The 16,018-nt window shown below is 38.3% G+C and overlaps 1 protein-coding gene across 1 annotated transcript; it reads right to left on the minus strand.

Moving 5' to 3' along the window:
- Nucleotides 1-223: 223 nt before the first annotated feature.
- CNRIP1 (cannabinoid receptor interacting protein 1) lies at nucleotides 224-15,444 on the minus strand. The gene is made up of 3 exons (XM_044660699.1): nucleotides 15,266-15,444; nucleotides 12,635-12,785; nucleotides 224-1,269 (listed from the first exon to the last, which is right to left on the minus strand). Exons 1-3 carry the CDS (start codon nucleotides 15,442-15,444, stop codon nucleotides 1,105-1,107), a joined length of 495 nt encoding a protein of 164 aa, XP_044516634.1. The 3' UTR covers nucleotides 224-1,104.
- Between the last annotated feature and the right edge of the window lie 574 nt (nucleotides 15,445-16,018).

A 16,018-nucleotide genomic window follows, 5' to 3' on the forward strand; every position in this document is an offset into this window, starting at 1 on the left:
ATGTGGTCCAGAGCACTTTTAATTTAGCAGTTGGGATGATAATTAGCTTTTTAGGTCTAGATTATATGCCCTGTGGAGCGAAAGTGAATGGATTGGAGCTAAGGTGATCTGTGGCAAGTCATACCTGTCATAACAAAAGGGTCATTATCTAAATCAAGAAAGCAAAAAAGAGTATACTTTCCAATTCCTTTATTAGAAAGATCAAAAGTTGATTACAATTCCATATATAGTTTTACAAAGTTCACATGAGGGAGGAATGTAGTGGTGCTATTAATATGCAGGTCTCAACCACATAGGCAATATAACCAGGACTTTTTAAATAAAGGGGCAATAATGACAAAATTCAGGTAAACTGGCTTGGAAAAAGCAGAGTTTTGACAATCTCTCAGGTCCTACACAGAAGTGGTTGGATTAGATTTTAGTTACTTATAGGAACGTAGTTATAGAACTAGACTCTCTCTGAGGTCCCTTCCATTTCAGTCATCTCATTTTATACCTAAGGAAAAATCCTATCTATCTGCAAGCCCACTTCCACAAAGTCAAGATACAAATAAGGGACTCTGCCTAGCAAATCACATTAGTTATTGCTTGTTGTAGTTCATACCTTTCCAAAGAGCCTGCTTTGAAAAATCCCTCCAGAATCTAAAGCAGCAAAGTTACCAAATTTCACATGGTGAATAAGGTCCAAACACAATTTACAACACTGAATAAAAAGGAAGAAGTCATTCAACTTGGAAACAAGAAACACAGCAATGCACAGAACCACTTAAATACACAACATCTAACTTGCATTTCTGCTTGGCTATCGCCAGAGGCAGTCAATGGTAGGGCCAAGTACTTTGGGGGCGAGTACACAGATGCAAAATAGAGGAAGGTGTTGTTTTGTCAGGGAGGTTGCATCATGAGCTGCAACAAGAGGGGAAAGGGGCTTGCATTGGAGGAGGATTATACCTCCAAAAAGTTTGAGACTCATGTGTTACCAGTATCCAATGAGAGAGAGAGCAGCAGTCAAAATAGGCCTTAATTAAGGCTTGTGCTGGTTGTGGGATCAATTTTGTTAAGGTAGATTTCTGAAGAGATTGTCCAGCAATATCAGGCTTATGTTCACAAGAAAGATTCCTTGTTCACCCACATCAAGCTGCGTGTCTCATTGGGTTTGCACTCATACTCAATGACAGAGAAGGGGCTTCCCCACTGGCAATGATCCCGTTTGTGGTAATTGTAAAACTTGACTTGCCACACTGTCTCAAAGGTCCCAATATCATTGAACTGGGGAAAGAGAAAACAGTCAATAAGAAGCACATTTTACTGCTACCAGCAGACAGACCAGGCATTTCATTTTAGAACAAAGTTCTGAACAGTAAGACTTACTTTTGCTACGCTACTTGTCATCTGTTCTGTTTACATCTGGTTTGTAAATATTTACATGTTGTTTCTCTCACTGGAGTATGAATTCAGGGCAAAGACAGTACTTTTACCCCCTTTTTTTAGACCTCCAGTGCTTAGCAAAGTGCCTGGAACATAAGTACTTAATGAATAAAGTACATAAAAAGCACTTAATGAAATTGACTATGTATTTTACACAGTACAGATCATCATTTTGTGTAAAGATAGGTTTCTGATACATGGCTTCCAAAATGCAGAATTGAAAGGGACCCTAGAGAGTCTAAACTCCCTTTTTTATGACTGAGGAAACCAAGCCCAGAATGTAGAAGTGATTTGCCCAAGACTTCATGGGTAGTGACAGAATGAACCCAAGTTCTCTGACTCCAAAGTCAGCACTTTTCTCATTATACCTTTCTGATTCCTTATAAATCAAAGTTGAGTAAAATGAAATTATTTCTATTATCCCAGGCCAATGATTCTTTCAAAGAATCACATGCAATTTCGTTAAAAAGATAACAATTGCCTCTGAATATGGAAATTTTTAAGAATTATAAAATTAATAATTAATAACAAAAATAATTAAGTCAACACATAAAAGAGAAGGGAAAATCTTGTTCCAAACATTTCACTTTTAACCTGATGGAACTAAACAAGTTAACAAACAAGTGGAAAAGTATATTTCAAAAGTCATGACAGTTATGTCCTATTTATTTTTCTTATTTTATCTATCTAAATATTATCAATTTTAAAATTCTAAATTAGATTTTAAAATTTTAAAATTCTAAGTTAGAATTTTAGAAGTGGAATTGTACACGTAAAACCATTGATTGATTGATTCTTTGACTAGAAGAGACAATCAAAATATTAAGGAAGAAGGAGAGATCCTATTCTAAATTTCAGGCATCCTTGAACTTTTGTAAGGTAGGAAGTACATCAGAGTTTTAAAAAATAATGAGATTCATGAAAGTTCTTGGGAGAAGTTGTAATGGTGGATAACCACATACAGTAAAATATATTTTGCTAAGGTGGTCCTACAGTGTGTGTACAGCCAGTGAATATGAAGAACCATGAAAATTGAAATATCTATCTATATCTATCTATATCTATCTCTCTCTCTCTCTCTCTCTCTCTCTCTCTCTCTCTCTATATATATATATATATATATATATATATATCTGTGGTGTCAAAGACCTGGATAATTAAGGGAGTATGGGAGTACCCACCAACTGCGAGTGATCGAGTAAATGATGTTATAAGACTGCAATGGCATACTATTTTGCTAAGAGAAGTGATGAAAAGAGCCAGGTGTGGTGTTGCATACCTGTGATTGTTGCTCCTGTGGAGGCTAAGGGTGATGGAGTGCTTGAGCTTGGGAGTGATAAGCTGCAATAGGCTCAGACTAATTGGATATCTGCACTGTGCAGTACCATTTTGTTGTCCAAGGTGGGGCTAACTGGTCCAAGTAGGAAATGAAGTCAAAATTTCCAGGATGATCAATAGTGGAATTGAGCTTGTAAATAGCTACTGCTTGGGAAAGGTAATAATATCCAGTGTCAAACAAACACAATGAAGGCATTATTCCTAGACGAATTTCTGATAGCAAGTAACCTAAGTGAAAGATTGGTGAATTTTTTAAATTAAAAATTATATATTCTGAACTTGGAAAAAAAACCAAAATGTACATTATCCTTCTTTTTAAAAAACCCTTATCTTCTGTCTTAGACTCATACTAAGTGTTAGTTCCAAAGTAGAAGAAAGGTAATGGCTAGGCAACTGGGGTTAAGTGATTTGTCCAAGGTTACTCAGCTAGGAAGTATCTGAGGCCAGACTTGAACCCAGTACCCTCCATTTATCTAGGGCTGGCTCTCTATCTCCTGAGCCACCTAGCTGCCCTCAAGTACGTAATTTTCACATATAAAAAAACAAAAAAGAATAACATATAAAACCATAAATCTGTTTTATAAGCTTGTTTTAATATATGTATACATATTTGTATATATAATGCATATATATAATAAATATAGCATTTTAGTTTCAAAGTTGTTACATTTATCTATGTTCTCTTTCTGCATCTCTCTCTGTTACTGTCTGTTACTGTGGTGGCTAAGGGTGGTGGAGTGCTTGAGCTTGGGGCTGATAAGCTGCAGTAGGCTCAAGTCAGTTGGATATCTCTTCTAAGCATGGCCCCACTAGGCTGCCTAAGGTGGGGCTCTCTGTTCCAAGTTAGAAATGAAGTTGAAGTTCCCATATGATGATCAGTGGTAGGACTGGGCCTGTGAGTAGCTACTGTTTCCTTGATGCTTTTTCTCCAATCCTTTCCTCCATCACTATCACCATGTCCTTCCCTTCTCCAATTCTCCACCCCTCCAATTTTGTGAGAACCAGAATAAAATTATTCTTGAAATATAGCCATACTTTAAAAATTAACCTTATATTTTTTGGCACACTAATGATTCTAAAGTTTCACGTGACCTCCAAAACAAAGAAAAGACAGTGTGGTTATTTGGTTGACTAGAGTGTATTGTCAGTGATGACTTATGTGCAAGAAGTTGGAGAAGAGATACATCAAGAATGTATATTACTGGAAAAAGAGCTAGGCTAGTCATATATGGCCTTGAGATATATATGGGAAAGGAAGGTTCATTAGACTGATAGCCTAACTGCTACATTGGTATCTACAAAATATTTTTTAAAACCTAAAGAAAATCTCAGAAGAAGGTATATTTGGTATAACTTCTTCTTTTATTCCTTCCTAGCTCTGTTTTTGACTTTCCAAATTTCTCCATACCCAGAAAAATTTTTACTCTGGAAAATGCCATGATGAGGTCCTCTACAAACATCTATTTTGAGGAGGTGCCCAGGCCAGTCCCTTGCTTATTTTTTGGCTCCTCTCTTAGTTCCTAACTGTCTGGACTCCCTCATGCTGATACCACCCTCCTCCCCTTTTCAGCTTCATTTTATGTACTGTCTTCCTTTACTAGAAATGTAAATTTTCTTGAGGGCAGGGACTGTTTTTATTTTCCAGCACTTGGCACAGTATCTGAAACATGGTGAGCACTTAATAAATATTTATTTTCTCTGTCAAAGACATAGGCAAAAATCATAGGATTAGAAGGCATAAAGAGGTTTTTGTCATAAAGGATGGAGAATCCACAGGAAGTAGATCTCATCTATATCTATTTAAGTATTTAAGAAAACTCATTAAAGAGCCTCCTAATTTATATAGGCTACTGCAAGGTTTATTTCGCTGAATATTTGATAACGGGGTCCCCCAAGAGCAACCAGTATAAGAAATGTTGTACTATACAATTCGCCAAATATTTGAGTGCTTAAGGCGTATTCCCTACTGTGCTGAACATAAAATAAGCACTAAGATACCATACATGACTTAAGAAGTAAATATCCCTCCATAAAGCAAACCATGAGAACTTCCTAGGCAAGCAGGCAAAGTTTTCCTATGGGGTAGATCCACTGGAGCTCTTTTAGTAGCTTAGAAGAATAGAGAATATCCCACCGTCCACTCAGCAGATGCTAGAGTGCCCGCTGGGTAAGACTGACCCAGATGCAGCCCTCCTTGTGCTATTTCAAGACTTTGACATAAAGCACCAAGATCCTTGTCCTTATTTTATCCCGGACCCTCTCCCAAGGTGGGGGTGGGGAGTAGTGGCTTGGCATGATCCCTAGACTTGTCACTGGCCAAGAGAAAGGCATGTGGTCAAAGCTCTAAGACGCTGCTGCTGCTGCTGCTGCTGCTGCTGCTGCTGCTGCTGCTGCTGCTGCTGCTGCTGCTGCTGCTGCTGCTGCTAAAGAAGGGATGCCAAAAGCTCTCCAAACATTTCCCCAGGGTGTCCTAAAACTCTACCATAACCCCCACCCTAGTTCTGGCCCCTCTGATACACTTAGGAATCAAAGACTTTTTTTTTTTCTTTGTGAAATGTACCTTCCATATTATTCCTTTATTTGATTAGAAACAGTGACTGGAATTTCTTATGTTCACAAAACCCTTACCACAGGTATGTAAACAGAGTTTTCTTCCCATTATAGTGTCATGGCTATGGAAAAAGCACTTAATATAGGAATCTTGGTGTTGAGGATGGGAGGGAATGAACACATCTCACCACACTGATGACCTATGTCTGTTCACATATGGAATTGATTACTCCTAAGCAACATCATGTTTTTGTTGGAAATTTTGTCTGGACACTGCCTTCAGGTCAAAGAGTTTCAGGAAGGGACCCTTTATATAGATTACTGACTTATTTCTCCAGGGGAGGCATAGAGTTAAAAAATTCATTGGACTAGAGATCAAAATTCTAGTTCTGGTTCTACCTTTAACTAGATGAATTACTCTAGGCAAATTATTTAACCCCTATTTAGCTTCCTCGTTTGCAAAATGGGTAGAATATTGGTCTTATCGATAACCTCACAGGACTATTGAGAGGATGAAATGAAAAAAGCAATGTAAAAAGCTCTTAACAAGCATAAAGGGGTATGTAATGATGAAGTATTATTTTGCGACCTTTTTTCATTCAGTTAAGGTGCTGCTAGGGAGGTATTTGTCTCCACAGTATTCATAATCTAATCCATTAGAAGGTTTTTTGTTTGTTTGCTTGTTTTGGACTGGACATGTGACAACTCCAGGTAGAGAGGTGCCTTGGGCACTGAAAAGCTAAGTAGCATGCTAAGGGTTGCATGGCCAATGTGTCCGACAGAGAACTCAGTGCCAGCTCTTGTTGATTCTGACATCTGTTCTCTATCCACTACCTCTCTTAGAGGGACTATAATACAGGTACCAAAGGGCCCAGAATTAAATGGAAGCTTCAGATTTCTGAAAAAGAGCCACATTTATTCTCAAGCAATACTTAGTTTTATATCATGTTATTTTCTGATTATGTCCCCCAACCATGTTTCTCTGATTTTTTGTATTCACTTTTTTTATAGTGCAATAGTATTCCATGACATTAATGAGCACTGTTTGTTTAGCTGTTCCCCAAAAGAAGAAAAATTTTGTTTCTAGTTCTTTCCTAACACAGAAAATGCTGCTACAAATATTTTGGGGGTACATAGTATCTTTCTGTCTTTAACCTCTTTGGGTTATATTTTTGTCTGGCCAATCTCTGAGTCAAAGTGTATGAACATTTTAGTCATTTAGAAAATCATAATGGCAAATTGCTTTCCAGAATGATCAGACCAATTCATAGTTCCACCATAAGAAGGGATATTTGGACATGATTTAGAATTTATGAATACTTCAGGGGATTTTATATACTTGGCACAAAAAAGTGATCAACATAAAAACCCAAAGTTGTCAAAATGTTGGTGGTAAAATCAACTGATTATTAACCCATAGTAACTATTGGTGGTTTACATGATTTTTAGGAGGAAGGGTCTAGGCTTTATATTTTAAAGTCTCCAAATTCTGCTCTATATAATACATTTAATTCCAGGTCAGAGTGTCAAGTAGCACTTCTTGTTTAGGGATAAAGTATGTGTGGTGTGTGTGTGTGTGTGTGTGTGTGTGTGTGTGTGTGTGTGTGATAAGTATATATATATATATATATATATATATATATACACATATACCACACACACATATCGAGGTGGGAAGGGAAACTTAATCTATACTATATTATACCAATGAATCTCCTTTTAATGACAGATATTGCTCATTATCTACAGCCACTTAACAGACCAGCCTAACATTCTACACAAGAAAAACAAAGTGGGTGAAGAATGCCAGTTTCCTTGGCTTGCAGTTATATGGAAGTCCTCTAAGATAGTCTATTAGCACTCTATATTAGAAAAACACTGAATCTGGATAATAAATCTGGCCCATAATTGAATAAGAGGAAAAGAGAAGGTTGGTTTATATTTGGGAAACTATAGCAATTACATTTTCTACAAGCTTCTACTTATTTGATTCTGAACTTAACAGAAACCAAATAAAATGGGCAGTTTCATGTACATAGAATAGGAAAAAAGATTTCACATGAAACATATATCTCTAATATGTACAGCTTGACTCTCTTTTAAAATATAATAAATTTAATACATAGCTTTTAAAGCTGTCTTGTTCATCTTTGTTTCTGCCTTTCCATTTATTCTGTGTACTGAAAAAGATCTCACTGACTCATTTCCCTCCCCCTGTATGTGTATATCTATCTATCTATCTATCTATCTATCTATCTATCTATCTATCTATCTATCTATCTATCTATCTATCTATCTATCCTCACCTCCAAATTGTAGAACACAGTTATTTTTGAGGAATCAAGATTGTGGGTGACCCAAAAGGCAATGAGAAGTATTTTTGGGGAAGTCTGGAGCTGTGATTTGTTATAGTTAATTCTTGAGTTTTAGAAACATAGTAGTTGTTCTACAATTTGTAATCTTAGAGAACTGCTAAAAGGCACTCAAAAATTATGTGAGTCATGTAGGGTCAAACAGCCAATATGTGAAAGAGGCACAACTTGATTCCAAACCATTCTATCTCAGAGGCTGCCTCTTTCTTTACTGTGTGACATTGTTGTTCAGAGATATACACATTGAGTCTAATATTTCTTAGGATATTAAGCAATGATGCCTTGTGCAAGGAGCATAATAGTGATATTCGTAATAGTGAATAGTGATTCAGTAATGTGTAAGTCTTGGGAAAGGAGGGCTATTTTTGTAGTGTCAGCATAGGATAACAGATGCACAATCTGAGTGCTGCAATGACACGAACAAAATATTATGAGGTAGCCATGTGATTAGGTCCTTTACAAAACTAAGTAGCTCTAAGTGTGAAGCCAGAAAAATCTCAATCCAAATATGAACAAATTTGGCAGTTCATCTTACCTTGTCTTAGAATTGATACTAAGGATGGGTTCAAGGTATAAGAGTGGTAAAGGCTAGGCAATTGAGGTAAAGTGACTTGCCTAGGTCATAAAGCTAGGAAGTGTGTGAGGCCATATTTGAACCCAGGACCTCCTTTCTCCAAGCTTGGCTCTGTCTATCTATACAGTGAGCCTCCTAATTTCCCTTTAAATTACTACACAATGCCCAGAAATTCCTTGGACCTCCTGAAATTCTACTAAAAATTTCAAATATTTCTGTAACAATCAATAGGACATTTTTTACTTGTAACAAGCACATATCACATATTTTATGATTCATTTTGTCTCTATGTAGCAGATGGACCATTTTTAGTTGTTTGTCTTGGACATTAAAATGAGTACTTTGTATACTAGCTAAAGGAAGTAGTAAAGGAAGGAGCCTAGAACCACACTAAGTGGTTGGGAGAAAGAATCCTAAAATATTGCTGGGCTGATTGTAAAAGTATTGTTATGAAGATTATTATGGCCACACAGCATTGATTCAACTAGTGCCAATCATTTGTGTCATTTGTGTACAATGCAAGATATATAGCCCTAAGGGAGCTACAGATATAATTAAGAAAGTCCCTTTCATAGAATTTAAAATCTAGTGGGAGCAAGGATATAACACACTCAGAAACATTACAAAAGTATGCAATAAATGTAAAACTGCTCTGACTATGAATATTAGAAAGGTTCAAGGTGCTATATGACTCTAGGTTGAAAAAGAATCAGGGAAGGCTTCCTGAAAGAGATGTCATTTGACTTTGACTCTATTAGATTTCAAAAGTTAAACATGGCAGGGGGAAGAGATTATAGGCAAAGGGAATAACATAAGTAAAGGCACTCATATTCCAGATGAATAATGAAATGATAGCAAGTTGTTTGGCTGGAGCAAAACAGATTTTGAAAGAGATTGTATATCAGATTGGAAAAACTAGGTGGCATTTGGTTATTGAGGGTCCTCAATACTAGGTGTACAAGTTTTGGAGGTTTGTTTCATAGGGAATAAGGAGCAACTTATTATTAAATTAAATATTACCTATTTCTTAGGTAAAAAGAATTTTGAGCAGAAGGGTAACATGACTTGAACTGTGTGAAGGGAAAATGAATCTGGAAACAGTGGAAACGGGAGGGGAAGAGAATGAAAGGAGAGGAAGCCAGTTAAAAACTGTTGCCTTAGACTAGGCAGCTAGTAAATAAGGGTCTGTACAAATAAGGGAAGGGTGATGATAATAGAAAAGATTTCAGAAAACAAAGTTTACCAAAAAAATAACTTTAAGGCATTACCATTAGGTCAAATTTTGACTTCACACCAAGCAACTAAATCTAAGAATTCTCACTGTGACATAGGCGACTAAAATAGAAAGCTGATGACAGTAACACCAACACTTAGAGCTGCAAGATCTAAGAGGTTTTAGGTGTTTCTATTTAAATTTTGCCTCCATTTTACTGAGGCTAGGCTAGATTGAATGTCACTTTGAGAGAGATGACCCCCTTTTTGGAGATTCTTTGCTCCTTATTCTTTGGTTTTTATTTTCTATTGATCTTCTTCATTCTTTTATGGTTTTAATTCCAGGTCTTCTCTAGTCACTAAGAAATCTTATAAATTTTATTTTTCTTTCCTAACTCAGTGTTTCCTTTTTTACAGCCAAAGTTGACTCATGAAGAACAGATGGTACCCTAAGAAGCTGCCATTCTTCTCCAAGGAAGCCTGAATATCTTTCATTGCCTCTATCCTGAATACCACATTCTTCAAGCCTATTTATCCTCCTAAAGGGAGTAAACCCAGGAATGTGAGATTTGCTGATCACACACATGTCGTAACAGAACGAACATGTGGTCTGGAGTCAGATGGCATGTTTAAATCTGGGATCTGATATTTACTAGTTCTGTGTGTCTGGGTAAATCATTTAACATCTATGGACCTTAGTTTCCTCATCTGTAAAATGAACTGAGTGAACAGTTTTTTACTTCTAGATCCTATTTCAGAATTCTAGGAAAATTTGATGTAAAAAATAAACTTTTCCCTCTAAGATTATATTTGTTTCAATTTAGAATCCTTGTTCCTGAATCTCTCATTCATTAAGGTTTCCTGAGTGTGAAGAAGCTTAACATATATCATATCTAAATGTGAAAGAAAAAGAAGATTATTTTTTAGTAATTAGACAAATTATGTCTAACATTAAGTGGCTACTGCTAAGTTTCTCATTATAAGTATCTAGACAAATTATTGTTGTTATTCAGACATTCAGTGATGTCTGACTTCTCATGATCCCCATCTGGGGTTTTCTTGACAAAGATACTGGAGTGGTTTGCCATTTCCTTCTCTGGTGGTTTAAGGCAAATAGAGGTTAAGTGACTTACTCAGGGTCATATAGCTAGTGAATGCCCAAGTCCAGATTTGAACTTAGTCCTTCCTGACTCCAGATCCAGCAACTCTATCCACTGAACTACCTGTCATTAAATTGTTACTGGTAAGGTACCCATTAACATTAGGAATCAGAAGACCTGAATTCTGGTTAGGGTTAAAATGGTAACAACAATCAATTAAGCATATAGAATTTATAGATATTGTGCTGGCGCTGTCAATGTTTTCAGACTTTGTGATTTTATGAGTGTGGGTTTTCTTTTTCTATTCAGAAAGCAGTACAGATTACAACCTCATTAAGACTTAAGAAAAATGGTTGTTAGTAGTTGCCTGGGCTGAAAAATGTTGTCCATTGCCAATCTGGTGATGAGTCTCTCAGGCACTGGGGATACTTTGATGAAAACCATAGGAGGATTTTTTTCTTGGTGGAAGAAATAAAGCAAGTATGCAAGTGAATAAAACAAATTAGAACACAGATCAAAGAAATAAATATGAAATAGAAGAAGGTGAGAAGTTTGGAGGGAATTAGTTCTGAATTGTCACACTGGAGAAATCAGAGAAGGAAACTGAGCTGGGTCTTTAAAAAGAGGAACCTATTTCAGCCAGTGGAGGTACACAAGAGAGTTCATTTGAAGCAAGAAGGACAGTAAGTGTAAATTCATTCTCTAGAGTGGAAAAGAGAAGGAGAAAACTGAAGAATGGCAGTGCAATGTAATTTTTGCATGATGGGGAATAATGCAAATTTAGGGCAGAATGACAAGCTGAAACTGAACTTTGGATGGCTTTAAGTTCCAAGTCAAGGAGTTTGTAATCATAGATTTCTGAGTAGGTAACAGAAAGCCATTGGAGGTCTTTGAGCAGAGGAGTAATACAATTAGACCCATATATTAGAAAGCTCACCTAGCAGGGGTATGTATGGGTACATGATAGGATCAGACTCACACTTTAAAAAAATTACACTGACAGCTAGATGGAGGATGAATCAGAGAGGAAAGACTTGAGGCAAAGAAATCTGTAAGAAGGCAATTGCAATACTCCAGTCAAGAGGTGACAAGAACTTGAACTAGTATTGTGGATATGTAAGTGGAGACAAAGGGTTGCATATGAGAGATGTTGTGAAGGCAGAAACAATAGGATTGTCAATGGATTAGATATAGAATATGGGACTAAGGAGCAGTGAGGTAGGTCTCAAGGTTGTTAACTGCAGTAAAAAGGCCAATTGTTGGCTCATTCCTGAGGAACAGTGAATGAGAACAGATAGAGCAAAAATAATGATGATGAATTATAAGTAGGGACTATAAAAATGTGTTCATGTTTTATGCCTAAAATTGATTTAATATCAGTAGTTACTGAACAAGCATTAATGTCAATACCAATGAGGTCACTATGAAGTCAGCTTAGCTTAGGGCATAGGGTCCTGGCCTTAGAATCAAGAAGACTTGAGTTCAAATTCTGCCTTAATAGGCAAGAATGTGACTTTGGGCAAATCATCTCATCTCTTTAGGCCCTAGTTTCCTCAGCTGTAAAATAAGGAGAATGGACTCAATGGCTTCTTTCTAGTTCTAAATCTTGGATTTTATGTTTTCTAATACATACTTAAAGATAGACCTTTTTTGACCAGCTGTCAGGGTTAGTCTTGACATGGATGAGTCAAAGCAAGTGAAAAACAATGCATTTCACTTGTCCCATTGGAGAGAGATGCCTTTGGTTTTACTTTTTATTGTTTCCTTTGGCATTTACAAGGATCAGGTTTGTACAAGACCAAGTATCTTTCAGATTTACTCTCTCCTGCTCAAGTAATGGGGAAGGTAAAGTCCTTAATTCTCTACCTTCCTTCTCTCCCATGACATTCATTCTCAGAGCATTTGGACTCCATATTGGCTTCCCAGAAGAAACATAGTAGTGATTCTATTTCATTTTCTCTCTTCTCCTTCCCTTTTTCCATATCTTTATTCCCTTTCTGACCCCCACATTCCAGGAAAAAAAACCCCAAAACCCATACATACAACTTTACTAGACTTACAGGCATGGTGATCTGGATGGGTTGTCGCTCCCCACTTTTGGTTGGGGTCACGCCTTCTGTGTCATATATCCCTGTGTAAACAATTCGGTCCCCATCAGGCTCTTTGGATTTCAGCTCTAATGGGACAAGTACACCACCAATGGTAATATCCCTGCAAAAGATAAGATAGTGCAACCACATGCAACAGGATGGAGGCTCAGGCTGGGTAATAAAAGAAGAAAGATGGTAAAGAAAAAGGAGCACTAGCCCAGATGCCATGATATTTGGATTCTAGTATAAGATTTACCATTATAGCAAGCTGACTCAAGACAACTTACTTATTCATGATTTAATCTTCCAATCTATAAAATAAGGAGATTATTTCAGATTAGAATTTTTTAAAACTGGGCCCATGAGCAGGTTTAAAAATATCCAATATAATTTGTTCCTTTTGTAATTTTATGCATGCAAAATCATTATTCTAAGGGGGCCACAGGATTCACCAGACTGCCTAAGGGATACATGCCACACACAGGGATTAAGAACTTTTGGACTAGAGGATCCCTAGAATGACTTCCAGCTCTTATGGCTTATAATTTGTTGATACCAACAATCTTACTTACCCTCAATTCCTTTTCTTTAGGCCTGTCACAGTAGTAGAAACTCTTAGGAATTGGAGATTTTTTGAATCTTGAATATTTCTTTTATTATTTATTTATATACATTATTTATATATGTATTATATTTTATATATTTTTATTTATTTATATATAAAATTTTATTCAAAATTTTTGAATTTTGAATAGCTCAATTTGGTTGACATGTTGGTTAATTGTGTTGAGCTATTCCCTTTATTATAAGGAAAGGCTCTCTTAGAAGAGAGGTAGATTGATAAGTGTGGATGATGTAAAAAATTTTTTTTAATGAAAGTCTCAACCAGCAGAGCAAGGTATCATTGCTATAGCGCTATAAAGGGGTCACAAAGCACTTAAAGAAATTCAGATTTCAAGCAACCTTAGATATCTAGTCCAACTTTATTTTCTAAAGCAGCTACGTGACATAGTGGATAGAGTGCAGGAACCAGAGTCAGGAAGACTTGAGTTCAAATATGGTTTCAGACAGTTAATTAGCTGTGTGACCCTGGGCAAATCATTTAAGTTGTCTACCTCAATTTCCTCAACTGTAAAAATGCTTCTTTAACTGTAAAATCTACCTCACAGGAATCAAGTTTTAAGAATCAAATGAGATTAAAGTGATTTGTAAACCTTAAAGAGCTTTATAAATGAAACTATTATTGTTACTGAGGTTTAGAGAGGTGAAATAGGATAGAAGACAATTATAATGGGAGAGAGAGGAAGAGGCAGAAGGGAAAAAGAAAGGTCAACAGCAGACTTGCCCAGGGCATTACATGTTTTCCACCATAAGGGTCTGCTGATGATAGAATCAGGGCAACAAAAGCAGCTGCATTAGACAGCTAGCTAGCTTTTTGGTCAATTCTACAAAAGATCCTTTTCCCAAAGAAAGGTACTGGAACCTTTTCCTTATTACTCCACAGCCCAGTTCTTTCCCAGCTACTTGTATAAAAAAACCTTTACCTTCTTTCTGTCTTAGAATCATTACTGTGTATTGGTTCCAAAGCAGAAGACCAGTAAGGACTAGAAAGTGGGGGTTAGGAGACTTCACCCTTCCTCACCCTTGTGATGCTCCAGGACTCCCTCTCAGGGACAGGAGAGGGCCACACCTCTCTGTCCAACACTGTCATCCCAACCAGAAGCCTGTGAAAAGGATTATCATGGAGCTGTGGAGAAAGGATTATGGAGAAACAGGAACACAGGCACAAAAACCATTTCCTCCTGCTGCCAGGCAACTAGATTGAAGTTGAGTCTTATCAGGATAGCTTTTGAGTCCCAAGAGTTTAAGTGGTGGATATTACCAGGATGAAAACAAGAACTCAGAAAATAATGGAGGGAAATAAAGCAAAACAGTAGGTTGAAGCCTAAGCTAGAGGAAACTGGCTGAATTGGAGGAGGGCCCCTTTGGCCTGTTTCCTATCTCCCAGAATGAGAGCTGCTTCTCAGCTTTAGTCACCATCTTCCTCCATTTCATCCCCACAATGGGGTATGAGATGGCATCCTTCAGGATAAACTGTGGAACCTCACAGGCCACCTCCTAATCTTTCCTTTTAGGCTCGCCTAACCTCACCGAGCATGACAGGACCAGGGGAATCGCCACAGACATCTTTCCCTCAGGTTACCCAGGCAGCGAGTTCTCCAACCCGCTAATTGCTCCTTAGCGTCTCACAATAGCAGAGACACCCAGAGACAGAGAAAAGGGTGGTGGAGCTAGTAGGAAAACGATTTCCCTTTCAGGGCTGCAGCAGATTTAGAGAAATTTGCTTTAGCTACAGTGACAATGGAGAGAGAACGCAGAGTTACGAAAGAAAAGGCAATTAAGGAGCTAAAAAGCAGAGAGGGGACGCTTAGTCAGCTAATTTCGAGAAAGGGGCAGAGGGCAGCCGAATGGATTCTGGAAAGATATTAGCTGCACTTGGAGTGGCAGCGACCTGAGTCGTACCCACCCCATTCGCCCAGCTAGTCTTGGACTTCGCCGCCACTGCCCTCCCTTAGGTTTCTGGCCAGAGACATGACTCACTTCACTTGGAGAGTGGTGGGCTTGATCTTCACCTCCACCTTGTAAGAGGAACCAGTGAGCAGTTTGATGGTCCGATTCTGCCCGAAGCGTTGCCCGTCCACTTTGAAGAAGACGGGACCATCGTTAGGCTGGATCCGGAGGGCGATGGAAAAGCGCACGACACTCGGGAGGTCCCCCATGGCTGAGCACCACGGCCTGGGGATGCTGGCGTTGGGGTGGGCGGGGAGAGAGGTGGCTGCGGCCCAGCAGCAAGACCGTGGTGGGCGGAGAGGAAGCGGAGGGAGGGGAAGGAGAAGAGACTGCAAATAGCTAGCTAGGAACCGGCGTTGGTCCCGGCTTTGAAAATCCCCCTCGCCCACAGCAAGGAGGCCAATGCTAGAGACCACTCCCGTGCCAGATGTTTCTCCTCCATTCCCCCAAACCCCTTTACAGTTGCCGTCCCCGGACTGCAGAGAGGGTCAAATGGCAGCCAGGGTGGAGAGAGTTAAGCCTGATTACCACACCATAATCCCCTTCCTAGGGGGAGGGAGAAAAGGAAAGGCAAACTCCTCCCTCTGCCAAATAGCCTCCCGGGCTAGAGGAGATGGAGCTTTCTTCCTCCCTTTCCTCTTTCCCCTCCCCCCTCTCCCCATCCTCTCCATTCTCCTAAGGAAAGGAAAAGAGATGCTAAGGCTAAAAATGCCTCCAGAAAATTGGCACGAATGGGCCTTGGAGAAACCGAAGTCCCTGCTCAGGCACCAAGTTCAATACCCA

Source organism: Gracilinanus agilis, chromosome 2 (genome assembly GCF_016433145.1).
Source record: "Gracilinanus agilis isolate LMUSP501 chromosome 2, AgileGrace, whole genome shotgun sequence".
Classification (NCBI taxonomy): Eukaryota; Metazoa; Chordata; class Mammalia; order Didelphimorphia; family Didelphidae; genus Gracilinanus; species Gracilinanus agilis.

Bases quoted from the DNA above. Each gene is read 5' to 3' on its own strand.
- CNRIP1 (XM_044660699.1), bottom strand. From the start codon at position 15,444: ATGGGGGACCTCCCGAGTGTCGTGCGCTTTTCCATCGCCCTCCGGATC. The intron at 12,786-15,265 runs GTGAGTCATGTC...TATCTTTTGCAG, and splicing joins CCCACCACTCTCCAAGTGAA to GGATATTACCATTGGTGGTG. The intron at 1,270-12,634 runs GTAAGTCTAGTA...CTCTTTCCCCAG, and splicing joins CCATCCAGATCACCATGCCT to TTCAATGATATTGGGACCTT.